The following is a 27209-nucleotide window of genomic DNA, read 5'->3' as shown; positions in this document are numbered from 1 at the left end:
TAGTAGCTGAGCGTGACTTCGTGCTCCTCAGCTCTCCTGTTGCTATTTTGGCATCTGGCTGCTGTTATTTGTTTGTTTGCCCGGAGTCGGTTCCGCTGGGCCGCCTTTCCTCCAGCGTGTCACGACCAAACGTCTAAGCGAGCTAACGGGAGGCCTCACGGGGTCTGGGAGTGCACGTGTGTGTGTGTGAGAAAGAGAGGTTTTATTGTGTCCTTCAACAGTGTGTGTATCAGCGTAAACAAGAGGGAGTGTGTGTGTGTGTAGGCACAAGTTTTGTCAGTATTTAATTTTGTGCACACTTGCGTGTATGCCTGCAGGCGAGTGTGTGTGTTGGAATTCAGGTTCCCCAGGGTCAGACTGAAGGGCTTAGTGCAGTAAAAGTACTGTGGCAGGTGAACCTGTCTACGAACTAGCCGGGTGAAACCAAACCAGCGTGGGCTAAGAGGAGGGAGGGTGTGTGTGTGTGTGTGTGCATTTAGTTTTAACCAGACAGCCAGTTGTGATGTGAGCTCGTACACTCAGACGCTGATAGGAGAGCGTAGAGTGTAAGTGAAGGTAATTATCTTTCATTCAGGGATATGAACACGTCTGCTGTTACACTTTCAACATTTCTCTCCAACGTGACCACTGCCGATCAGGAGCGTTACACCAGTGTCGACGTGTTGGTCTCTGGAGTAATTGGATTTGAAATGAAGCCTCTGTGTCAGCCCATCAGTTTCATTTGGACCGAACCCAACCGTAATATGTTTTTGGTGTCCTGAGTCTGCTATTGGCTCCTATGTCTGTTGCAGTGGCGGCTGGTGGAACATGTTCTAGGGCCATCCTATCAATTTCAGCAAACATCCCAGTATGATTTAATGCAAACAAATTAAGTATCAAACACGCATTATTACTTGGCAGTTAAATATTTAACATTCATTCCAACACGAAAAAAAGCAGTAAATAACACTGATATAATATAATATGTTTATGTATTGAGATGCCCCTATGGACCTTGTTATAGGAGGTAAAGATCAGGAGAAGTAAACATGAAGTGTAATTATGAATACTGATGTTAAATTAAGCTATGATGAGTTTTCACTGTTAATTTAACATCTCTATTACATGTTGATGCCTCCATGACCAAGTTAAGCAGATGAGACTGAGGACAGCTATGTAGAAGAAAAGATGTTCACTTTGCATAATATGTAGCTTCACAGAGTTCTCCATGTGTGTCCTGTTGTTCTCGTTTCCTTACCTCCTCATCCCTCACTCCCTACCCTGGTGTTCTCATGTTTCCTTACCTCCTCATCCCTCACTCCCTACCCTGGTGTTCTCATGTTTCCTTACCTCCTCATCCCTCACTCCCTACCCTGGTGTTCTCATGTTTCCTCACCTCCTCATCCCTCACTCCCGTAACTGTCCGTGCTGGATCTGTCCCCGTTGTTTTAAAAAGCTAAATAAATGATTAGCATTACGTCATCCAGCTAGCCAAACCTGTCTGGTACAGCTAGTAGTGAAGCTTCACATGTAGTCTGCTGTCTGATTGTGAGGTCAGGCTGATCTGATATCAGCTCTTTAGCTGCAGAATCTCCGTCAAAGTTCTCCTCTCAAACGGGTCTTGGAGGAGGAGTGCTCGTGCTGGCGCTCACGTGTAGAGACTTCTCCTGACGAAAACGCGCAGCGAGGGGGGCCTGATCGTTCTGGCCCCAAGCTGAATCTATTTGAGGGCGCTGATTGGCTAAATTGTATGTCACTCATTTATATCTTTAATCAGCAATTGGCTAAACTGCTTCATAGATCTGCCTCTTTTGGGCCAAAACGTTTAGGCCCCCCTAGTTGCGCGTTCTCAGAGTGTCGTGCACACAGGCGGAGAGGACGAGCAGGAAAAGCATATATTTTGCACAGATATCATATTTTACACACATTACTGGGTACATTCCATAGTTCAAAAACACAAATATTGACAATTTGTAGAATTTGATTATTATAATTTTTTTTTTGTGTGGCTCATGGTGGGGCCAGGCCCCATGGCCCTCTATTGACCAGCCGCCACTGGTCTGTTGACTCTAGTCTGACACGTTATGCTGCTAATAATCTACTTTATTGTCTTAATGCCCTGCTGCTGCTACAAAACACTCATTCTGATCCTTGATCAGCTAAAGAAAGATTTGAAATGTTCATTTATTTATTTATTTATTTAAAAGGGACCATGTACAGTTTAAACATAAATGTCTCCATTTGATGCACTGTAGCAGATTATAGCTCAAGCTAATTTGCATCTGCAGTCCCTTGACAGGTCAAACAAGGACAGAACAACAACACAGTAAAAGGAAAAGACATAATACAGAGATATACCACAAAAAACATACAGGACACCCAACACAACACTACACACAAATAGCACATCAAAAATGAATGTGTGTCAATAAAATGAAATCATAAAAGACCACAAGAATTGAGGTCAGTGTGTGCAGTGTTGTGCAGTTTTTAAAAGACTTTTCAAGTTGGCTTTAAAAGTGCTAATAGTGCTGCAGCTCCTCACAGCTTCAGGTTGTTCCACTGCTGTGCTGCTGTTACAGAGAAGGCTGATTGACCAAAAGCAGTGCGGCGAAATGGTATAGTACAGTCTCGTGTAGAGGATATTCTCGCTGATCGAATAGAAGTTGCTGAGCGAGTATATACAAAGTCGCGGAGTGGAGGAGGGGCCAAACCATTTAAAAGTCTATAGACCAGGCACACATTTGAGAACAATCTAAAATTGTTAAAGCTCAGTAAATTATGCTTCTCCAGTACCCTACAATGGTGAAAGTGCAACGGCCTTTTGTCCAGAATTTTTATTGTTTGCTTATATGAAGATATTCAAAATGACACCACAGAACATCAGGGAGCTTCAAACACAAACAGTGAAGTAGAGTAGAGTGTGTGTGTGTGTACTCGCCCCCAGTAACAACGATATCCTGTCAGCCTGCAGCATCACAACAGGATGAATCCTTGTTACTGATGGCGACGCATCACCATCATTTAGGACGACAGTCAGTCTGCCTGTCTGTCCGTCTACAGGCTGACTGACAGCAACTCCAGCCAGCTTCACAGCAAGCGATGATACTGACCTGCACAGAAACAGAGACGGAGAGGGACGTGAGAAGGAAGCTTCAGTTTCAGACAAAAATAGAGAAAAGGAAATGGAAACGAGTGGGACGAGGACAAATACGGAGAAAGAAAGATGCAGAAACGATAGTGATACATATCACACCAGTTTATTATGTTGCTGATAAAGACTCCTGGATCTCCTGTTCCTAAAGTCAAGGTTAGGTCCAAAGGTGTCTAGATAAGCACAGAGTACAGCACAAAGACCACGATGTGTCATGTATTTCAGGCATTACAACTGGTACAATGAACCAGTGAAAGATCCTCCCTACTGAGCTTTTATGCCTCTTTTAGTTTACGTAGAGAGCTGGTGGAGACCAAACCAGAGCTAAAAGGGGAGTGTTTTCATTTTGTTCAATGGCAAAAGAAGCTGTAACTGCAGCATGTTTGCACTGCTTAACTAGAGATGTATTAATTCAATTTGATAACAGTTTCATTGATCAGTTTCCCGATCGATAAATCAGCTCCAGAGACTTCGTCGTCCAATAAAAACATTAGTATTCCCAGTTTACTGAGCCTCATTAACACGCTGACACTTAGTTTTAGTCGCTGCTGCACTCTTTTCAATTTACACTCAATCAACTGTATTGATCTGAGAACTAAGATTCACCATCTACGACGACAGAGGCTGTGCATATTCACACACACACACACACACACACACACACACACACACACACACACACACACACACACACACACACACACCTACACACACACAAAGGGGTAAAAAGAGAGGAAAAGAGCAAAAAGAGAGCCGGAGAAACTCAATCCATCCGTCACCTTTGAGAGCGAGTGACCTGTGTGTGTGTGTATGTGTCAAGGGAAGGGAAACTTAAATCAACAATTAAGGTAAATAATTAACGAGCTTAACAATGTATTATTAATGAGACTGACGGCCTAATTGCCCTCCGCTTAAAACAGACAGACAATACCTGAAGATAGATAGATAGAGGGAGCAGGGACGGAGGTGAAGCCAAAGAAGACAACAGAAGAAGAGAGGAAGAGATAACGAGAGAAGAAACTGGGATGATATAATGTTATTAGACCGGTGGAGCCAAAGAAAGATGGAAAAAAGAGAGAAAAATATATGAAGAGAAGATAAATATAAGTGAACGAAAGGTTTTTGATTCAGGGAATGAAAACTGAGAGACGAGGTGAAGTGACGGATAAATGGAAAGACAATACGTTGGAGAGACGGAGAGGCAGAAGATGGAGGGATAGAGGACAGGAAGTAGAGCTTGTAGTGTGGACAGAGAAAAATAGAAGAAGTAGATGAGAGATTAGCAGAGACGTACTGGGCAGAATGATACACTGTTCAACAAGAAATAGGTCCAGCTTGCAATTTCTCTGAAACTATACATGGGTGTTTGTTTACTCTGGTTGTGTACGGACTAAACAAACATGATAATGGCGGGTGTAGACAGAGCCAGGCTAACTGTCCCCCCTGCTGCCAGTCTTTATGCTAAGCTAGGCTAACCACAGCTTGACCCCATCTCTGTACTTCACTCACAATCATTTAACTAGTAAGGACCCTGGTCTGGTGTACAGCTACATGTATTTAACCAAATTCAATTGTTCCATCCATCACTTTGGTATTATGGGATTTATTCTCCATTTTACATTGAAACGCACCAAACTTTGTAATCCTTCGTGATTCTTTGAACTGTATGAAATCTGAAGAATCAATAAAGAAACCAAAGGCTCTCTCTCTCCTCTCCTCCACTCAGTGTGTATCGAGTTGCCCAGACGGAGGCCTGTTCATTGGGACTACAAGCAGTGTGTGTATGAACCAGCCCGGGCCTTTTAGCACGATCTACTCACTATTGGATTGAGATCAAGTTGACTGCATTACCACCTGGTAACATCTCTACACAGCAAAACACATGACTCTATCAGTGTGAGCGGCTCACTGATGGTCCGTTTCAGTTTGTTCTATTCGAACACATCTGGATGTTACTCCCAGCTGTTCAGTCTTCTTCCAGCCAAAGCTACTGTGAAAATGTCAAAGCCCTGCATGAAACAGTGTTACTTAACGCTTGTTCCTCACACGTTTGGCTTTTCAGTCGTTTAGCTTTCTTTCTTTTTTGTGATCTTTTATTTTTTGTACGCGCATACATAAACTTTTCAAAGAGTTACATTGCAATTATGATTCCATGGTACATTTAGTTGCTTTTGTGAATTGCATTATTCATTTATTTATTATTAATATAAATTATTGTAATGTCTTGTAACATTCAATTGTTGGTCAGTGTAGGATAAATATCTTACTTACAGGTAATGTGCAATAATTCAACATGACTCAATGTCTGAAGAGATGCTTTTTTCATGAATTATCCATATTAATTCTCTGAAGGTCAGTATTAATCCACTGAAGCTGTAAGCATGTGTGGTGGTTACCAGCCTGGTTTTAAAAAGTACATGAATGTATGGTGTATTTATTCATGAATCTTTGGTAGTTCTGATCAGAACTGATGTTGGTTAACGAATGAACGAGGACACTAATATCAATATATAGTATTTTTTGAAACTGACATTTGTTGTCCTCTAAGGACATCAGAGCAACTTTTTTTAAAGGGATGCACAAGGGTTGAATGAAATCATATTATATTTGAATTATTCGTGATGATTATCTCTCTCGGTTAAGTGTAATAATAATAATTTGTAAATGAAGTGAAATGCAATGAAATTTGTAATAAGAATTTCAGAAGAGCGTCCCAACAATGCAAGTGATTCCACACCTGTTTTTCTTTGATTTAAAAATATTTTTGCGAACCATTATTTTACTTGAAGATTTTAACACAATATGAATCTTATTTTATCAGTGTATATTATCTATTAAAAGCTTTATGAATCACACATTTGTTAAAAGCTTTTTTCATGCTACCTCACTAAATCAAACACTAAAATGTATACTTTTTTCACTGTTTCAGTGTATTTCTAATGGAACTACAGAAATACTAAAGCTTAATATTAAAAATCGACCTGTGGTCACATGTGAAATAGAGACTGTTGATCACTCACCTCCATGTGTTGATCTGCTGAGCGTGTGAGGTGTTGGAGAGGAATGAGGGTCTTATTAACCAGGTAGTGGTAACCTCTGGACTTTATGCGTCTAATCTTTATGGCTGAGGCCCGAGTGGAGACGGGAACAGAGATAGACGGCGATACGAGGAGGTGTTGTAAGAGTGAGAGATATCCAACAGCTTACTCCTCTAACACATGTCCACACTCTGGTCATACTGCTAGTGTGGCCCTCAACATAGTACTTTGTGTATTGTAGGAAATTTGGGTTTGGACTGTGCTTTAAGAAATTATAATAGAAATGTTTAATGATTCATAATTAAGAATTCATAATTGTAGGAGTGTTGTAGAATTTGCAGTTAGAATTGTATCTTAGTCGAATTTGTAGCACCTTTATGCTTGTAAAACTTGTGAAGTTTTGCCAAAAGTTGCAAATCCTTAGATAGAATGTTTATCATAGAAGTGTTAAGCCATAAAAGACAGTCATTGAATGTTTTAAACTGTAAAGAATAGTATGTTGGGACTGGGAGTAAGGGACAGATATATTTCTAGACAGGCAATTATAGGTCATACCCGTGTGAAGGTGTCCTGCGAGGAGGAGGAGCCAGCTGGATTTAGCCAATAGGAACTACGGACATTAGTTTTTTGAACTATGTAAGGCGGGAGAGAAAGAACTTCCGGTCTCTTGCTCCTGTTCCACTGTGTGGGTGGTAACGTTTTCGGGGCGAGCGGGTCATATTCTATGTAACTGTAAATAATGTAGTTCACTATGCAACTGTTTTAGCATCAGAAGTATTAAATGCTTTTGTTCATAATTGAAACCGGCTGACTCTTTGGAAAGGCTGGTCTCCCACAGTTTAAGAGGCTCTCAAACTCCACAGTATGGAAGCTGTTTTCCACATCATGGCTGTGAACAAAAATAGGTTGCACAGAGTGGTGCCCTGATAAACCCAAGAAATGAATGGGAGTCAAGCTTAAGATCTCAAACCTGGTTGTAGGTTTGTGTTGCATTTGCAATGCCGACAATCAGGACCATTGTGGAGGATCAAGGCATGTAAATGTTATAGATGTAGCCTTTACCGGGGCTTTTTTATACACTTTCAGAGTGAGGTAAAGAATGAGAGAGGAGGGAGAGGTGCGAGAAACGCTGGAGGCCAAAGTGGAAAAAAGAACCATGAAGAAAGTAAAGAAAGGGATTCACAGTTTAAAGGTTCTAATTCAGAGCATTAATATAGCAGCAAACAACTATTTGCTCTGTGACGTAGTGGGATAATGGCATCCTGAGCAGAAAATGAACCCTCCGGTTCCCCCTCAGGTTAACTCTGTTGCATTATTCATGTTGTTCCCACCTTTACACTCTCAAAATAACAAAAATGACTGGCAGCAGAGACGCCAGTAATTTACTGTTAAATTGACTGGGTTTTACAGTCATTTTACAGTGTATACCAGCATGTTACCATATATTTAGAAAGGCAAGGCAAGTTTATTTGTATAGCACATTTCAACAACAAGGTAATTCAAAGTGCCTCACATAAAACCATTAAAAGCATCAAAACATAAGGCAAAAGAAAAGGAGATTTAAAAACAATTAAAAACATTCATTAAAACATTAAAAAACAATGTAAGAAATAAAATGCAGTAGTAAAATGCAGAAATGCAGGAAATTGATTAATATATTAATTGAATTGGGTTCAATTAAAGGCGGCAGCAAACAGAAAAGTCTTCAATCTTGATTTAAATGAGCTGAGGGTCTCAGCAGACCTGCAGCTTTATGGGACTTTGTTCCAGATATGTGGAGGAGAAAAACTGAACGCTGCTTCTCCATGTTTAGTTCTGACTCTGGGAACAGAAAGTAGACCGGTCCCAGACGACCTGAGGGGTCGGGATGGTTCATAAGGTAGCAGCAGATCAGAGATGTATTTTGGCCCTAAACCATTCAGTGCTTTGTAAACCAACAGCAGGATTTTAAAGTAAATTCTTTGTTGGACACGATGCCAGTGCAAAGACATCAGAACTGGGGTGATGTGATCCACCCTCCTGGTCTTTGTGAGGACTCGAGCTGCAGCGTTCTGAATCAGCTGCAGCTTTCTGACGGACTTGTTACAGAGACCTGTAAACACACCGTTACAGTAGTCCAGTCTGCTGAAGATAAATATGGGGTCAGATCAGTCTCAATAATCACAAATGCACACAGAAGGATTTACAAATACATTACAATGCACAAATAAATATTCACAACTGCGCACAGAACAATTCACAAATATATTCGATTTACAAATGCACACAGAAGGATTTACAAATAAATTTGACTCACAAATGCACGCAGAACGATTCACAAATACATTCCAATGCACAAATAAATAAATTACGATTTATATAAATGTAAAAAAAAATCACAAATATATTTCTGCATTTGTAAGTATTTCTGTGTGGATTCTTTATATTTGTTTGTTGATTTGTATGTATTTATTTGTGGATCACACTGCATTTCTTTGCAAATCACTACAGAATGTATTTGTGGATTATTGAGACTCCCCTGACGTGCCTCGATTCACAAATGCGTTTTTTCAACATTCTCTTTTTTAACCAATCACATGAGCGCAGCTCCCCCCTCCCCTCCCCACGAGGCTGCCAGGCGTTAGAGTTACGCAATTTGCGGAAGCGACAGGGGAAGCTCAAAGGCACTTCCTGTTGCAAGCGCCACCGTTTTGGTGCGGCTTCCGCGGTAGTTTAGCCTTTATTTGTCGTTATTTGACATTATGTGACAATACATTAAGGTCCTTGAAGGTATGACTCTTGGTTGTTGCAATTAGTTTAGTAAAAAAAGGCCGAATTGTAATAGTATGGCTACTCGTTTTCATTAGCAAGCTAATGTAGGCTCAGTTGGTACTTGTTCTCAGTTGGTAACATCAGTTGGTACTTGTTGCCATGGCAACGATACACACTTTCATGCAGACTGAAGGAATGCAAATTGTAAACATGGATAATATGCATTGTACTGTTTAGAATGATAGCAACCCATATAACCTATTGATTTGGATATATATACATATACATATATACGTATGTATATATATGTATGTATCTATATGAATATATTTATATGTATGTATATATTTATACAATTTGTATACAACTTTTTTTCTCTGTGTGTCCTGTCTGTCTCAACAGGACAGTAGTTTGTGGGAGGCAGTAAGAAGAACCTGATCACATGTTTTTTACTTTGTTTAATTGAAGAACATTCTGGCACATCCAGTTGTTGATTTGTTCAATGCAGTTACCCAGCCCTTTTATGGGATTATAGTCCCCTGGTGACATAGTTATGTAGATTCGTGTGTCGTCTGCATAATTATGATAACGCACTTTGTTGTTTTCCATAATCTGAGTTAGTGGAAGCATGTAGATGTTGAACAGAAGAGGCCCCAGTATTGAACCTTGGGGAACACCACATGTCATTTTAGTCAGCTCTGATGTGTAATTAGCTACAGACACAAAGGGTAATAAACTCTGCTCCTTTTGCATATCCTTTCCAAAAAACGAGAATCACAGTCGACACAATATTACTGTCGTTTATTACAAGTCCTCAATCATTTATACAGCTGACTTGGTAAGACAAATAATATTCCAAAACTGAAGAGGTACTACATGGTTAGAAGAAAAATAAATGACACACATTTTACACATGTTAATGTGACCTGTGTGAACTACATGACAGTGTATAGGAGAAAGAGAAGAGAAGGAGAAAGAGAGAGCGAACAGTGAGAGAGCATTTGACTGCCTCACTTCTTCATCGTCTAAGCTACACACTTCCATCTCCACTCCCTTTTTTAAACATCGTCCTGTTCCTTCTGGTTTGCAGTTCTACAGTCGGCTCTATAATAGCACAAATAAACACAGTTAGGTAACCAACGTTACATCTTCACACTGTAATTGACGATTAACTTTACTAGCGTTAACTGGGCTGTCTACGCTGTTAGGTAGCTAACGTTAATGCAGCTACTTGAGCTCGAGCTGGCTCACGTTACAGAGCTTGTTGAGCTCGAGCTAGCTAACGTTACAGAGCTTGCTTTGCCAATTTTACACCCTGATGTAATAAAACAGACCAAATGACACATTATCTGAGATGTTAACAGTTCAATCATCATGAAGACAAAACAAGACTGAACACTGTCACTACATACTGATAGGCGTAACTTGACCTCGGCTCCTTGGTTGATCTCCACATGGCTCTGCTCAGAAGGATATTCTGTCCAAAGTCACGTTCAGGGATAGCGGATCACATCTTGTCACTCAAAAATGATTAGTGGGCTATGAGAACTTTGATAATAAAAATGTGCTATCATAGCAGAAACATAAGCGTACAATCAAAAGTACGACGTTGATGGATAGTGACTCACTGAACTTGGAGAAGTGTATTCCCACCACTTCACAGAAAATACTGTATTGTACTGATAAACTACAGTTATCTGCCGCTAAGGTTAACCAATGGCATTAACTGTTCATTTACATGTGAATGATGAATATTTAACTGTATTTTACAGTTACTATAAAATACTGTTGTAAATCCACCGTTAATTTACAGCAATTCATTACAGTGCAGCTTCTACAGCTGTGTGGAGTGATGTAACATATCTGAAAATACATGAAGTCAGTATTTTGTTATCATCGAAATCCAATTTAAACACAACATTGGAACCTGCAATATAATGATGGACAGAACTTTGAAAACAGGATCCTAAAAAGCAGCCTGGTGTTTTAATGGGACATATTTTCTCCCTGATTGTGTTGAAAATATCACAAATACTTTCAATCAGACTCCATGTTGGGAGGATAGCCATGAATCTTTATTCAGGAGACTGCTGTTCGTGTCCTGTTTAAACCAAAAGAAACACCAAAAACTCGTAAAATTCGTACTCGTATTCTATTGTGCATATTACTTATATATTACTTTGTATGGTTCTAAAAAACAAGCCAATCACACACAGTAGTCAAAATGAAGTTCTTCCTCTCTCTCTCTCTGCAGTAGCCATATAACTGATGCCACAACCATTATGTGGTCTGTGGGTTGCTCTCTGTTTCTTCACCTCCATTTTTTCTCTGCTCCTCTCCGTCTCTCTCTTGGTTTGTCAGGACACAGGGAGTTGTGGTCAGAGGGAATTGTGGGAGTAAGAGGCAGAGCAACAAACACCACATCCAGATGAGGGTAATGTCAAATATGCCTCATTATCATCATAAACCCTCCTTTCATCTGTTAGTTTGTGTTTTCAGTCTCACACACACAGTCTACCACATAATCACATCATGTGATTCAGACAGAGATTGAAAGAATTAACATGAGATTCACACTCGCAACTAAACTTTACTCACAATGTATCTCATGATCTGATTACAGATTGTTAGGAGCTACTGTTTTGATATTGGTTATATTAATGAGACTTTGAATGTACCGCCAAATCAACCAAATATGTCTTCTACAAAATGTAATTCCCATACATCCAAACTGCATTCTCAATGACGCATCAAGGGAAACAGTACTTCTTGCTCTTGCCAACGCTCACAGTTTTGAACACAACAAACCCTCTTGTTTTGAGTGACAGTGTTAACCGCTTCACGCCCTAAAAATAGTGAGCATGCTTCAAAAGATGAAATTAAAATGTTTTGCATGCAAGCAATTAGAACAAGCTAATGGACAGGGTAACAGCCATCATCAACGGTAAGTTAAGAAATAAATTCTCTCTACATGTTAAAGTAACGTAGACGAAGTCCAGCAGTTCATGTGATGCTTTTTATGTTCTGCAACTGTAGCATGGTGGAAAATGTAACAACTAAATGCTTCATCCACTCGTCACAGCTTAGAAAAGCACTAACTCATTATGTGACGACTCACCTCCTCCCATATACCAAGTGTCTTAATATGGCTGCTGATGTGTTGCAGGTGCTGAGTAGAGGGTCGTCAGCTGAATGAGCCACACCTGAGCCGGTGTGGCTCGGCCTGAAAGATCCTCCTCAGTTGGCAGCCTGGAAGAGGAAGACCTGTGATGACGGGCGCTCACAGTTGCTGCTTTATTTGTGAATGCTGTTAAACATTGTTTTATGTGTTTTTGACAAGACAAACAAATGACTACTTTTGGCCGCCAGCTCATTGTCTCCCTGGTTTGTTTCAGTCTCTGAGCTGGGCTGTGACAATTAATACTGATGACTTAGTGTGTTGATGGCTTAGTGGTAATGGGTAGAAGGTATTTTTTGAATTTTCTCCAGACAAAGCTCGGCGGTTTACTTACTCTTTACGTTACACACGTATATTAAAATATGTTGATGACACGGGACTTGAACAACAATCTATTAGATGAAAGTCCTCTTTTAGTTTGACGCATCCGTCCACCTAGACTTTCTCGCGACGCTGACTTCCACAAGATATTGGTAATTCGTCAAACACAAATGTAATCCAGGGAAAATATGCTTCCCTCAAAGTGTAAATGACAATGCAGTGTTGATGTATGGGGGGGGGAGAGGGAAAGACTAGATGACACTAGAACTTACTCATTAAACCAGAACAATTAGTGTAGGCACACAAACTATATACCGAAATCTTTAACCGTCTCAAAATGTTAAGTTCCAGCTGCCTCCCCCAGTAACTCTCAGCACATGTTCACAGCGATGGGCAGATAAAGCTTGCCTGCTATTGTTAAGTGTTACTTGAGATGAGATACAAACTGCAAACCTATCATTAGCTTTCTAAGTGGCTTCTGACTGAGCTGTTAATGCTGTGATCATTTTCTGTTGTGCCTGATGCCCGTCCCTTTTCCTTAGAAAATATTCATTTGGACCACCCACGTCCTGGAGGAAATACTTGGCAAAGGCGCGAAAGATAGAAACCTGATACACCACGAACAACTGACACGGATCCTCCAGGATTAAAAAAATAACTGCGAAAATAATGACTTAGTTTTATGCTTTTTCAGAACTTAATTTATGCTCTCCGAACCTTCAATGCATGTTTCTGATGAAATGCAAATAGGATGGGCTTGGTCTATCCCACCACCCGATTTGTGATAGAAACTTTTTTCTCACGTGAATGGGGCAGGTTTCCCCAAAATATACTGGTCTTGGAACTTAATTGAATCGAGGTTGCTTTAAGACAACAGCTGTTTGAGACTTGAATTTTTTCTCGTATGTCACCTTTTACACTGACATGTCCACTGCGCACGACCCAAAAGAAGAAGAAACCATTTTTATTGTCATATACATTTTTACACATACACGAAATTTGACTACTGCATTTGACCCATCCCTGTATATAGGGAGCAGTGGGCTGCCATTGATCGGGGAGCCGGGGGTTCAGTGTATTGCTCAGGTACACTTCGACATGTGACACATCCCAGTCGGGGATCGAACCGTTGACCTTCCGGTTCCCAGACGACCGTCTTAATTTGTGTGATTGCTGTAAACATATAAATAGTGCAGTAACACTTGTGCACAATGCTCCATGATGGATGTATGGGCACTGCTAGAGGACTACGTGAATGGAAGGATTTGGAGGGAACAAGTGTTCAGGGACCATGAAGATTTCTTGGCCCATGATGATGACTGGCTAACAAGCCGATTTAGATTCCCTAGAGCCGAGCTCTTGGATCTATGTGCTGAACTGGGTCCAGCATTATACGGGCCAACCAGACGTAATCGCACCATCCTGGTACAAATATAAGTACCGACCACTCTGGGGTTTCTGGCAACCGGCTGTTACCGGCAGGGATTAGCCGATAGGTGTGTTTTGATTTGATTAGTAAGATATTTAGCTTTCAAGCCCCTTTGGGGAATATTATAAATCTGTTAAATTAAATCTTTAGGTCTGGGATATCGCAGCCGTCCCTTAATGCTTGCCAAATGAGTAGTCGATTGTTGAGGATGAAACTCACCCCAATGTGGAGGAGGCCAGACCACACGTGTGTCCAGCTGCTTCGTGCAGTTCACACGCTGCAATAATAACTCTACCAAAACTGGTTTACAGTTAAAAGGATTTAATCCCACTGATGCAAGTACGATTACAGTTAAACATTGGAGTAGATACTCCTATGAAATATTACAATATTAACCCACTTTGGAAAAAACTACCTCTGGTCCCAGGACCCAGCCGTCCCAGGCAACCACACGCTAAAAGAGGCAGAAAAACACTTCTATCCCCGCCCACATATTTGTTCGTGACTCCTCCCCTTCCATCTAGCTCAATTTTTGTTAGCTAACTTCTCTATGCACTTCAGTAAATGCCTGTCTCCACGACTCTCTTTCCCTGAGTTTCTAACACATTCAAATGACTGTCAGTTATGGCTTATTCCCTTCTATGCCAATCCTTCAGTATGAAAGTTAAACTTCTGCAACTTGGCAGAAGCTTCATGTCTTTTAGCTACTAATCCTAAAACACTTTATGTTTATCTTAATGATGCATTCCCAATACACTTATGATTATGACTAATTATGAATTCTTAATTATGAATTATTAAACACTTTTATTATATCTACTAAACACAGTTCTTTGCTCAAATTTCTTACACGATACATCAACTTTCCTTACACTGTGGGAGAACAGGCCAACATTAAGGCAATTTGCAGCAATGTCTTGTTTCCCAAATGTAATCGGCGCAATTGACTGCGGTCATATTGCTATCAGGGCCCCAAATGAAAACGAATATGTCGTATGCGACTCCAACATGGTCCTGACTAATGTGGTGGCACGATGGCCTGGTAAATGGACTGTACTTGTACAGCGCTTTTCTAGTCTTTCCGACCACTCAAAGGGCTTCCACACTACATGTCATCATTCACACACTGATAGCAGGGGCTGGCCACCACCTCCCCAGCATGAGGACCCTGATCTACAGCCACCTCCCCGACAACAAGGACATCAACAGGGAGCAAGGATCTGAGAGGATCTAATGCAGAGTTCGTAAAAAGACGAGAGAAAAGACAGTACAGGAGGTGGAGGTTTTTTTTCATAATGTGTGAACTGCACACAATGTCATAACTGTGTGACGGTTCACGGTTTACCGTGTGGGTTTAGGATTGGAGCAGAGACTCAGGCCATATCCACACTAGTCCGTGTCTCGTTGGATGCAGAGTTGTCAAATAGAACCGATCTCCGTCCACACGGGAGTTTTCAGCATTATTCTCAAGTTGATCTGCAGCCACGGCAGCCTTCGAAGGCGGACAGCACGTGACCATTAACGTACACTGGGCATGCGCGTAATGGTGTAAACAGGAAGTGGATTGCTTGATGTAATAAGTTGTTCCATTTTTAGAAAACATTTTACATTATAAAGTAAGCAAAAAAGAATTTGAATTATGTGTGTGTGTATATATATATATATATATATATATATATATATATATATATATATATATATATATATATATATATATATATATCATAATTTAAAAAAGAGTACTTTCATTGTCGTCTTTAAAAAATATATATATATATATATTTTTTTTTACGAATTCGTATTACTTGTGACTGACTTGATGTAGCTTGTAGTCTTTTAAAATCCAGGAATACTTCTGCTGTTAGTAGTTGTTCGGTTGTGTTTGGTTGTGGTTTGGTTCTGATCAAAACATTTATATTTGATCAGAACATGTTCAGGTGAAGTAGGCTCCCAAAGCAGACCAGCGTCGTATTGATCAGCTCTATCAAACACACAGTCAGATGAAAAGCTGAGGATCTTCTGTGTCTTCTACCTCACAAGAAGCAGACAGACAGAAATATGAGACATTTCATTAATCCTCCCTGGTGTCTTTAAGCACTTTTGCAGTTTACAGTGACAGTCAACTTCTAACAAGGCAATTAAAACAGGAGCTGGCAGACACACTGAAACCTGCCCGAACACAGACACACACACACACTAACAGACACACACACATTTTCCCAGTCTAATCTCACAGAAATATGACCATGACGTCTTGACAGCACATTATTAGAAAAGGTGGGAGGGTCAAACAAACACAGGACTTTAAACCAGGAGACCGCTGTACATGTTCCAAAGAGTTGTTGAGGTATTGTGAAGTTACTGAACCTTTGTGACGTGTTGACATGTGTTTCTGAGTTCACGTGAGCCCAGCCATGATGTTTGTCCCAAACCTAACTTCAGTTTTGTTGCCTAACTGCAGAATTGTTTCTGTGATGGCGACACATGATTATACACAGTATGTGCCCCACCACGCTGTTAAGAGGTTGCGGTCATTTCATGTATTCCTGTGAGATCACGTTGCACTTTCCACTCCTGTTTTGAATGGGAGCCGGTAAATATTAGGGGTGTGAATCTCTAGGCTCACCATTCTGTTTCAGATTCAGAGGGCTAAGATACGAATATCAAACGATTATCGATTATTTTTGATGCATCAAAATTTATGCCATACATGATTTATTTTTTTCCACTGTGACTATCTGCTATTGTGGCAGCAACCTCGTTGTAAAAACACATAATTCTGTGTGTTCTGAATCATTTGGCATAACAAGCTGCCCCTATACACTAATAAGTAATACAGAGTTCCCCTCGTTATTGGCATTCAGCTCTCGTACAGAAATAAGTTTTTCTCTGGAACATGTGGTGAAACTATACATACAGTGATAAAGTGTGCGTGTACGCTGACACAACATTCTGTGGATTTCACGCACAGCGTGTTTCTACCATCCTAGGGTTGCACTCCACTTCGTGATTCACTTCGCCATTCCCTAGTTGGGGCGGAAGAAGAAGAAGCAAAATACTTCCATACATCAGCTTTTAATTCAGTGGGTGCCGGTCGGATCGTATCCATATTCGGCGTCTCAAGCTCAGCCGCCCTCACCAAAGCTCTGCTAGCATTTAGCCTAGCTTAGCACGTAAACAAGATGCACGTGTATCGCGGCTGTTGCGTTCAGGGGCAGCTGTGAAGAACAGGCGATCAGAACGTTGAGAATTGAGTTTGAAATTTCTGATTGTTGAGCTTCCTGCATCGAGTCATAATCTTTCAAGAGAGAATCGCGATGCGTCTAAGAATCAAGTCCCCCCCCACTCCGAGTAAATATACAGACATCCCTCTCTCTCTCCCCCTTTCCCTCTCAGTCTTCTATTTAATACACCCTCAATCTCTCTCAATTACTTCTCTTCTCCTGCCATCTTTCTTGTCTCTCTTCTGGATCCCCATTTTCATCCCCCCGCCCCGACCTCATGCCAATGTCTAATGGCTTTGAGCAAGGCAGCCCGCCCCCCTCCCACCTCCATCTGAGAGAGATTCAATTGGATTGGAAGCCAATCAATCACGGCGAGTATCGAGCTGTGATTGGATTTGGCTCTGGCTGACGGGTGAGGTGGGTGGGTAGGGGGTGGGGGGGGCTGGTTTGATTTTAGCTCTGCTCCAATGAAGGTAGATATGATGTATTATTGCTCTGGACGTAGAGACGGGCCGGGCTGTGTGTGTGGGTGGATGGGGCGTGTGATTGTGGTTGACATGCGTCGTGGTTTGAGGTTTTGAAGCAGTGCCAGCTGTGACTGATGTCTGCAGTCCAATGCTGGCTATCTGTCATTTAGAGGAGTACTGTACTCTGTATCTCCGGTTACATTTTGCATTTCAGGCATTACGCTAATGTGTTGGTGAAAGAGTGTGGCCACAGAGTAAGCTGGATTTTCTACACCACAGACGTTTCATGTAAACTGTCGTTAAGGGGCTTCTTCTACATTGTTGGTCATTTTCTGAAACACGTTTGATGTTACGTGTCGATTAGAGGGTTGGTGGATGAGAGGGGTTGCGGTGCTTCCCAGTATTGGACACTTGAGGGGCGGAGTCCCAGTAGATGATTGACAGGTGCTCTTCTTCCCTGAAACAGGAAATCAAAACCCAATGCAGCGTTGTCCCAGCTGGATTTCAAGCATTGGAGGGATAGTAGTGGTGAATAGATACATGCCTACTGCTACTGACCAACGACGAAAACATACAGGCTACACTTCCTGCTGCATCTGATATCTGAAATAGCACAATATTATGTGCCAATCCATAATGGCACTGAACAAAATGTCAATCTCATAATGCCATTTGAGGAAAAGTCAAAGTTCATCAAAGACCACCAAAGCTCAAAGCTCTCCAAACAGGTCTCAAGAGGACCTAAGGAGAGGAAACCAATCGTGTTCTTCTTTAAGGTTGTCTGGGTGAGACAAGTCCTCTGATGAAACAATCGGACATCATCGTGTGTACATTGGGGATCCATCCTCGACGATCTTCCCCTGGTCCCTCTATACAACAGGACCACCACTGAGTCTGGCTCAACTCTCTCTCTCTCTCTCTCTCTCTCTCTCGCTCTCTCGCTCACTGTGTGGAAGTCTGTGTTCCAGACAAACTGAGATTAATCCTCCTTATAAAGCTCAGAATTGACAACCCCCCCCCCCCCCCCCCCCACACACACACACACACACACACACACCCACAGGAATGAGACTCCTCTCCAGTGTATATGAGTGATGGCTGCATTAGGTCTGTGGAGAAGCTCCTCTATGACAGTTATGATGCTAAAGGATCTCTGTCACACACACAGTATGCACATGAAGGAAAACAAAGCATTTCATTTCAACTATTAAAGGTGAATTAGAATACAAAAATAAAACTATGGTTTATGGAGCTCATCATTTTACACATTTTTACAACACACACACACACACACACACACACACACACACACACACATAGCTTTAGTTGTGACACCAGTGGTGAGCTGTAGCCACAGATAATGCTGTAAGGAGCTGGTCAATACTAATTCACTAACCCTAACCTGCTTAGCACTGACCACTCTGTGTGTGTGTGTGTGTGTGTGTGTGTGTAAGTGAGAGAGGAAACCGTGTTTGCATGTTTCCCTTTTCAGTGTGAGTGAATGTGTATGTGACAAAGTGTTACGATGTAATTGTGTGCGTGTGTGTGTGTAACCCATTTAGTGTTCCCCATACATATTTCTTTGCTGTAACATGAGCTGTAGACCAGATCAATAGAAATGTTTCTTTGTTAATGAAGATGTGTGTCTAGTGTGTATGTGTGCTGGGGGAGTGGAGGGGGGGGCACTTAAGCTGACCACTGCGTCTGACCACAGTGGTCAGTCAGTGGACAATTTATACAAGCCACAAAAATTCACCAGCAGAGCGCGCACACACACACGCACACACACACACACAGATGGATGTGTTGTCATGTACCTGCAGCAGCATCTTTACTTCAGTCCTCACATGATCTCCTGTTGGTGTCTTTTGTTTCTTTTGAGGTTATTTCATCCTTACACAAGGCTGAGAGGAAACAGCCAGACTCAATATTAATGATTGTTATCATTCTTTATGATTTGAATTTGTATTCATCAGGCTGGACATTAACTTTTACTAAACCATGTTGTACATGAAGATGTAGAGTGAGAAGTGAACAATGGTAATAGGACCCAAACCTCAACATTTCGTCCAGGCTCACTGATGATCCTTAGGAATTCAGCTGCACACAAGTGCATGTGAATGTAATATCAGAGAAATCAAAAATGTATTTATTATTAATTATAGTTATAACATGCAGATTCGTGCAAAACAGTGTCAAATGAGGCAAAGACGATGTTTAGGTAACACCTTCATCTCCAGAGAACGATCCACCTGCTTATTAACATGCAATGCAGTGAGTTAATGGGCTAAAATGTAATCATTTGAATAATTCTGTATATGGAATGAAGACTGAGAGAAACAGCAACATGTACATGCTGCTAGTCGCTACATTTTTGTCTTTATTTGTTGTTTTTTATCGTGTTCATCACTAACGTCATATGACAGAATAAATTCATCAACGTGGGGACTGAAGTGCAGCCGACCAACCAGCCAGACCTGCTGGACCAAACACCACCAAACTGCCCCATGAGGAGAGGGAGGCTCTGGTGGACCAGATGAGATGGACTCTGTGTTCACATCATGATGCTTGGTGCTCAAACACAGTCAAAGTAGACAAGGTTTTCCTCATGTTGAGTATTTGATGTGGAGATATCGGCCATAATACCTGCTATTTACATTCATTGTGATGCTAATTTAACAAATGCACTACAGGAAAGTTCAACTGTGTTTTGTGCCGTTTGTCATGTGTTCGTTGTGTTACAAATGAGCAACAACTGCATCCCCGTGTTGCATAATGACAATAAATGATCCTTGAACTATACACAGTCTTAACCAAACAAAGAATCAAAGATCATCCGGCTCTTACTTTGGAGCTACAACTCTTCTATAAAGCTCCCGTATCCAACAGGCAGGTGAAGGGGCTGGCAGGTGAAGGGGCTGATGGGACGTGTACCCCATGTGCCTTCCAAACAGCTTGATCTCCTTCCTCTATATCATCATCATATCTCTTATTGGCAGTCCGTGCAGCTTCATTAGCATATCTAATTCATACATCGCTCACATAAAGTGTTGAGTATGCATGAATCCTCTGGGTCAATATTTCATTTATCCTCCATTTCACTGTTTGTGTGAGTGTGATGTGTATACGTAGTCATGCAGGTGTGTGTGTGTGTGTGTGTGTGTGATAAGAGGACAGTTAATGATTAAAGTGTGATTAGATTTGGATCAGGGACACCGTGCACGTGTTACTTGCATTAGGTTGGAGTTCAAAGTTTAAAGGCCACCTCTCACAGGTTTTATCAGCACTACATTATCTACACCATAAATCTGAGTGAGCAAAGTCTTCCGATCTTTGGTTCCTTTCCCATCGAGAGGCAGGAAGCTTTATTTGAGCTCACACTTTGCTCTCTTTATTCTGGTTAATTCTAGTGAGGCTGCGCTGACGAAGGCTTATAATTGATAATCAGATGCACTCACAGGCTGCAAATGTCCTTTAGAAAATGAAAATAACTTCAAACCAACCGTTTGAAGTTATTTTCTGGTGCATATGATATGTGCATGGCCTTATTTCTAAACATGATCTTTAATTGAATAGTTATATAACTTCATCATCAGACCTCATTTTTACTTTTATTCAAGTTCATTTTCACACAGGGTTTTACTTTGACTTTGGTAAAATATTCTACTTGTGCAATTAGCAAGTGTTAGCATGCAGCTCAGAGCACCATAGTGTGTGCACACTGACGCATAGTTTTGCTTACAGGAAGCAGAAGAAGTTGATGTTTTACAGTGTTGCTGTTATAGGAAAACCTTGTATCTCCAAATGTTCTGTCAGGGGTTAAGCTAAATAAACTATTTCAAAAAAACTCGTGGATTACAGGTCAAATGGATGATCACAAGCTGAAAACACGGTTGTTTCTCTCTGGTCAGGAAAAGTTGACATTTGGAGAGCGACAGCCACAAACCTGTAAAGTCACATCATAAATGACACATTTTGAAAAACTGGACAGTCTGGTGTCATGACAAGAGGAAGATTCTGTAACATGTCAAAAATGAAGCCACAAAAGAAAGAAAGAAGTAAAAACATTGGTTAAGCAAGAGTGGTCAGTGTCCTCCCCTCCTTCACTTTCTTCCATCCATACTTCCCTTCCAACATACATCACTGGTTGTGTATGTATGTGTGTGTGTGTGTGACAGTCTCCATTGATCCCCTGTCATCCTGATCGCATTACAACCCCCCTCCGATTAGATCTACATTTTTAATTTTCCTCCATGGATGACAAAAAAGACGTGAGCGCAGGAGGAATGAGAGGAGAATTGTAGATGTGGATGAAAATAGGGACTGGAGGGGTCAGCGTAGGTCGGCTGGGAGGGAGCGGAACAGAGTATGGACAGTATAGCTTAACATTGGCTGACTTTAAAGCCCCCACGCTACCACTCACGTGTACTTTTATGCCCACTATACGTTACTCTCATTCACTCATTTCGTCTACAGCTGCTGCTGTAGCAAGATCATTTTCTCCCAACTTGTGTGCAACACTTCATGTGTTTAGTTCAGTTAGCTGTATGTTCCGTTAGCTTCTGTTGGGAACGTAGAGGGCCGTGTTTGGATTATCAGCATTTAAGAAACTGAATTCTTGACATCAATAGAATTATTAATGTAAGTAACAATTATTAATGATTATTAATAACAACGGGGCACCACCCTGTAAACAGGGACTAATAACCAAACGATAAACTAAGTCTCATATTTAGTGGCCACTCGTAATGTCAATAGTCTGGTGCGACTACACATTCGAAGTGACAGTGAAGGTTTAAGTTCGTACACGAGCTACTACATACAGATCTTATTACATACATATGCACAAGTAATCACAAACGACTGCTCTTTAAAATATAACAGAGTTTATTAAATCAAAATAATAAGTGATCAGATCAATTAATATCACAACCAACAAACGCTATCATACAATTTTATGTGCCTAATATCTAAACCAAAGAATAAAATGGGTGAGGATGTATGTATACAAGAATGAAGTCTGGGTGAGACTTAGGGTTAGCTAACCCTAACCCTAAACCCTAAACCCTAACCCTCTTATACATCTTAATCAAGTCCTTTGCTTGGTGGTCAGGAGATCATGCTGTCATGTGTGTGGGTCTGTGTGTGTGAAAAGGAAGTCTTGAAACAACAGTCAAAAACTACAAAGATGGCGGCGTCGAGTGACGCAGACAAACTGGCGGAGGGGGAGGCTGTATGTAGTTACGTGTGTAAAAGGGGAGGGGCCTTAAAGAACTACAGCTAAAACCTACCACCAGATGGCGGAGTCGAGTGACTTAGACAAAATGGCGGAGGGGGGGGGGTCAGCTGTATGTTATCACGTGTGTGTGAGCACATGTGTTGGAACAATAGGTGAGAGTTTCACTCACAATAAGCCGAAGCTCTATGTGTATGTAAGTTACGGAAAACAAGAGAAACTAGAAAATGCATTTCCTGCTGAAAATGCGTTGGAATGCTGAAAGCTGAAATGAATCTCAAAAACATTGCTGAAAATAGATATCCAATTTAAAAACAAATTGCAAAAAGCTGAATAATTCAAAAAGTTGAAAGATTACAAATATGAAGTTATGTCACCCCTCTCCTGAAAGAGCTGAACATTTTGATATTCGAACGGTTTCTGTAGCTTAAAAGAATTCCAGCAGTAGTGATATTTATTGTAGTAGTAGTAGAAGTATTATTCGCAGTATAAGTATGAGTAGCATTTGAATAAGTACTAGTTGTAGCAGTAGTGATATTTGTAGTAGCAGTAGTAGTAGAAGTTGTCGTCGAAGTATTTGTAATTAGAAGAAGTAGTAGAAGTAGTAGTATCAGCAGTCGTGCTAATAGCTGTAGTAGTATTAGTACTGGTTATTAGTACTGGTAGTAGCAGGAATAGCAGTATTAGCAGTTGTGGTATCAGTAATAATAGTAGTGGTAGTGGTAGTAATAGCAGTCGTGGTAGTAATACTATTTATGATAGCAGTAATAGCAGTAGCAGTAGTAGTAATAGTAGCAACACCAAAAGTTGTAGTAGTAGTGGTAATACTAGAAATATTAGCAGTAGTAGTAGTTGTCGCAGTATTAGTAAGAGCATTCATTATTTCAACAAAAAAGCCTAATTTTGAGCGAAACGTTTAAATACAGTTAATCCATGAGGCTTTTATTTTGAAAGGGTGGGACTGGGTGGGGGAGGGAGGGGGAGATGAGACATAATCATCATGTTTGACACATAAACAGAGGTTATTAAATGACAGGCTTCATCACAAGCAGTTCAGTTAGAATTCACTCTCTGGGGCTTTTATTTTGAAATGGGGTGTGGGGTGTGGGGGAGAAGGGGAGAGGAGACAGAATCATAATGTTAGATAAACACAAACCGGTTATTAAATGACAGGCTCATCACAAGCATTTCAGTTAGGATTCATTCTGTGGGGCTTTTATTTTAAAATGGCATGTGTGTGTGGGGGGGGGGGGGTGGAGGGGGGAAAGACCTCTAAAGATCCCTAAGACCTGAATGACTGACTGAGAGAGACACAGAGAGAGAGAGGGAGAGGAGTGTATGTGTGTGTGTGTCTGTGAGTCTGTGTGTTTATCAACATCAATAATTGGCTCAATTGCAAACATCTGTGTGCCTGAAGCCATTTCATGGAGATAAAACAGGGAAACACCTCTCAAACAAATCATCAGAACTCCCATAACCGTAGTGCCTATTGCTCCGATATTAATAATTGAGGGGAAGAATGAGTTGAAGAACAGATTCTGTAAAAATTGTGTCTGTAGTGTAAAAAATGTGGCTTAACTGGCGATCTAGAAATGGGGTACCGTGTTCTGTGGAAGATGTTTTTGAAGCAAAATTTAACATTGGTCTCTATGGAGCAGAAAGTGAGCAGAAAGTTGGTTTTCCTCTCAATTAACGGCTTCTGTGTCAAATGTGGAAATCTGTGGGATTCCACAGTAATTTTTCTACGACAAGGACAATATTAGCTACTTCTACATCCAGAAATTATGCATGAAGAGTGAAGATTGTGGACACAGTGGCAAAATACAAATGTTTTTTTCACAAGAATCTCAAGCTGCTCTTCACTCTAGCGGTGACATCACGCACTCTAAGCTGCGCAATACACACCCATTATAAAGTCAGAAAAGGGCTGAAAAATCATAAAAGTTAAATTGCTGCAGTTCAAAAAGTTTAAAAGATATCAAAAAGCTGAATCATGTTGGCAATAGTTGAGGGTTTTCTCAACATTTGAAAGTTGAAATGGTGTCTGTAGCTGAAAGTATGAGGAAGTTGAAGGATTTGAAAGTTGAAGAAGTTTAAGAGGATTTGTAAATATTCTCCATAGAGATCCCATTCAAAAGAAAGTTGCTAAAAGCTTAATAATTCAAAAAGTTTAAAGGTTAGAAATAGAAAAAGGCATAGCAGACATGCGCTGAAGGAGCTGAACATTTTGATAGTTGAACGGTTTCTGTAGCTTAAAAATTTAAGAAGAAGAAGCGTTGCGACGAAACGGGGGATGGAAGAAATAGTGGAATAAAGAAACAGGATAACAATAGTTGGAATGCTTAACAGCATTCCAACAACAAAAGGGCAGAGAGAGGAATCTGAGTTTCTGTGTGCGGTGTCACGTTGTAGTGAGAGTGAGGGTCGCAGATCGTATCTTACACAAGCTGCCGTTGTCGCTTCGCGAACTGACGACACTTATGCACGATAGTCGCGTTTCCACACTTCACTCACAGAATCGATTCAAGGAAATAGAGCGAGAACAAAATGAAATCGAATAATCCCCAAATAAAACAAATCTCTATCGCTGCGGTGAGATGAGCGTAGTGCTCTCTTATCACAACTCTCAAGTGATAATACACAACTCTAAATCTACCAGCAGCGACGGGTCTAATGCTGCGTTCACACCGGTCGCGTTGATTTTTTGACGCACTGCAAAAAAGCGTCCAACGCACTGCACAATCGCGTCCAACGCGCCGCCGGTCGTGTTCACACCAGACGCCGCAAAATCTCGTAGCGCCGGAGAGGGGGCGTGGTTTATCGTCCTGGAAGCCTCGATCTGGCCGCCATTTTTTTCCGCCGTCAACCGGAGGAATAAGGACAATTTCTGCTCTGTACGTGTTGTGGAAGTCCCTCAAACGTCGGAATGCCAAACGCCGTCGTCTCTGGGTCCATAACAGCATCCGTAGGCGCACACAGCTCAGTGAATTTCACAGACTTCTCCAGGAACTACGTCTGGATGACTGCCGCTTCCAGCGCTACATGAGGCTAACCATTAGCCAGTTTGATGACCTGTTGGCTCGGGTCGGTCCCAGGATTTGTCGACTGGACACCTACTACAGGCGTTCCATCTCAGCTGCGGAGCGCCTGTCCGTCTGTCTCCGGTGAGTGGCAGTTCCATAAAATGAATTAATGAAAGAATGAAATAAGTTCAGGCTTTGTCGGTCCACAACAGGGCAAGGAAGCCACTTTAACATAGTTTTTCTGAATGGAGTTTGGATCCATGATGGATCCGAAGTCCGACAATACTCAAAATAACGTAATCTTACGAAAATCACCAGCATTTAAGATGTTTATTATTCATGACAGCAGTTGTGCAGTCATATCAATAAAAAACAACTTCTATTAGCAGCTACAGTATGTTCAATAACTCTGTTAAATTGAATGTTCTTCTGTGCTGCAGATATCTTGCTACTGGTGACTCCTTTAGGACCATCGCAAACAGCTTCCGTGTCGGGGTCTCCACTGTCTCCGGTATTGTCCCAGATGTTGCCACAGCTATTTGGGACTGCCTTGTGGAGGAGTTCATGGCTGTGCCCACCACAGAGGAGTGGAGATCAATTGCTGTGCAGTTTGAGGAGCGGTGGAATTTTCCTCTCTGCTGTGGAGCACTGGATGGAAAGCATGTTGTCCTCAAAGCCCCTGCTAATTCCAGATCTTCCCATGGCAAGACACCGTGTAATGCCCAAGCACATCCAAAACGGCTCTTTTAAGAGCCACCCACACATTACTACTGAGCAAACTTCCTGCAATGTTACTTAATATATGTTGTAGCAGTGTGTCCTTCACTATATATATATATATATATATATATATATATATAGTTGTATCCTTAAGTTTTCTTGTAAAACTACAATAAAGAACATGGACAAAGTAACATGAAATGAAGTGCATTTATTTATTGAAAATGTATAGAAAAACATATACAAAAAACAAACTAATTGTTACAAAATACAAACTAATTGTTTTTTTTAAATTCCTGGTTCGTTCCCTGGAAAGATTGTCCCCCAGATGTCTAATCCAAATGTTCCAAATTCAGCACCACAGTGCTGGCATCATAAATTAATTTGTGAAATTGCAATTTTATATATTCCTTTTGCTGGCGTGGCAATCTTTCCAGGGAAGGAACCAGGCTCCTCATGAAGAGTTCATCCTCAGATTGTGGTGGAGCTGGTGGAGCTGGTGGAGCAGGGGTGTCTCTCTCCAATGCCTGCAGAAGGCGCTTCTCTATCTCCTGCTGCTTCTCGATCCCTGTTGGCCTTTTTGGGGCCCTTCTTTTTCCTGTATGACATGGAAACAACATATTTCGTGAAACTATTGCATCCCATCACTACAATAGCTTGTAAAGTAAATATTTGTAATTGTGAAAAAC

General features: G+C 41.1%; 1 protein-coding gene across 1 annotated transcript; it reads left to right on the top strand.

Annotated features, from left to right (window-relative positions):
* Positions 1 to 18206: 18206 nt before the first annotated feature.
* On the top strand, positions 18207 to 26550 carry LOC306797438 (uncharacterized protein; the record flags this gene model as incomplete). Its single annotated transcript, XM_079296804.1, has 4 exons — positions 18207 to 18326; positions 19968 to 20068; positions 25738 to 25941; positions 26241 to 26550. The coding sequence occupies 4 exons, from the start codon at positions 18207 to 18209 to the stop codon at positions 26548 to 26550; spliced, it is 735 nt and encodes a 244-aa protein (XP_079152930.1).
* Positions 26551 to 27209: the final 659 nt, after the last annotated feature.

The sequence above is a fragment of the Melanostigma gelatinosum genome (genome assembly GCF_949748355.1).
Source record: "Melanostigma gelatinosum genome assembly, chromosome: 24".
Lineage (NCBI taxonomy): Eukaryota > Metazoa > Chordata > Actinopteri > Perciformes > Zoarcidae > Melanostigma > Melanostigma gelatinosum.
The sequence above is the reverse complement of the archived record's forward strand: the minus strand, read 5'-3'. Positions and strand labels throughout refer to the sequence as shown.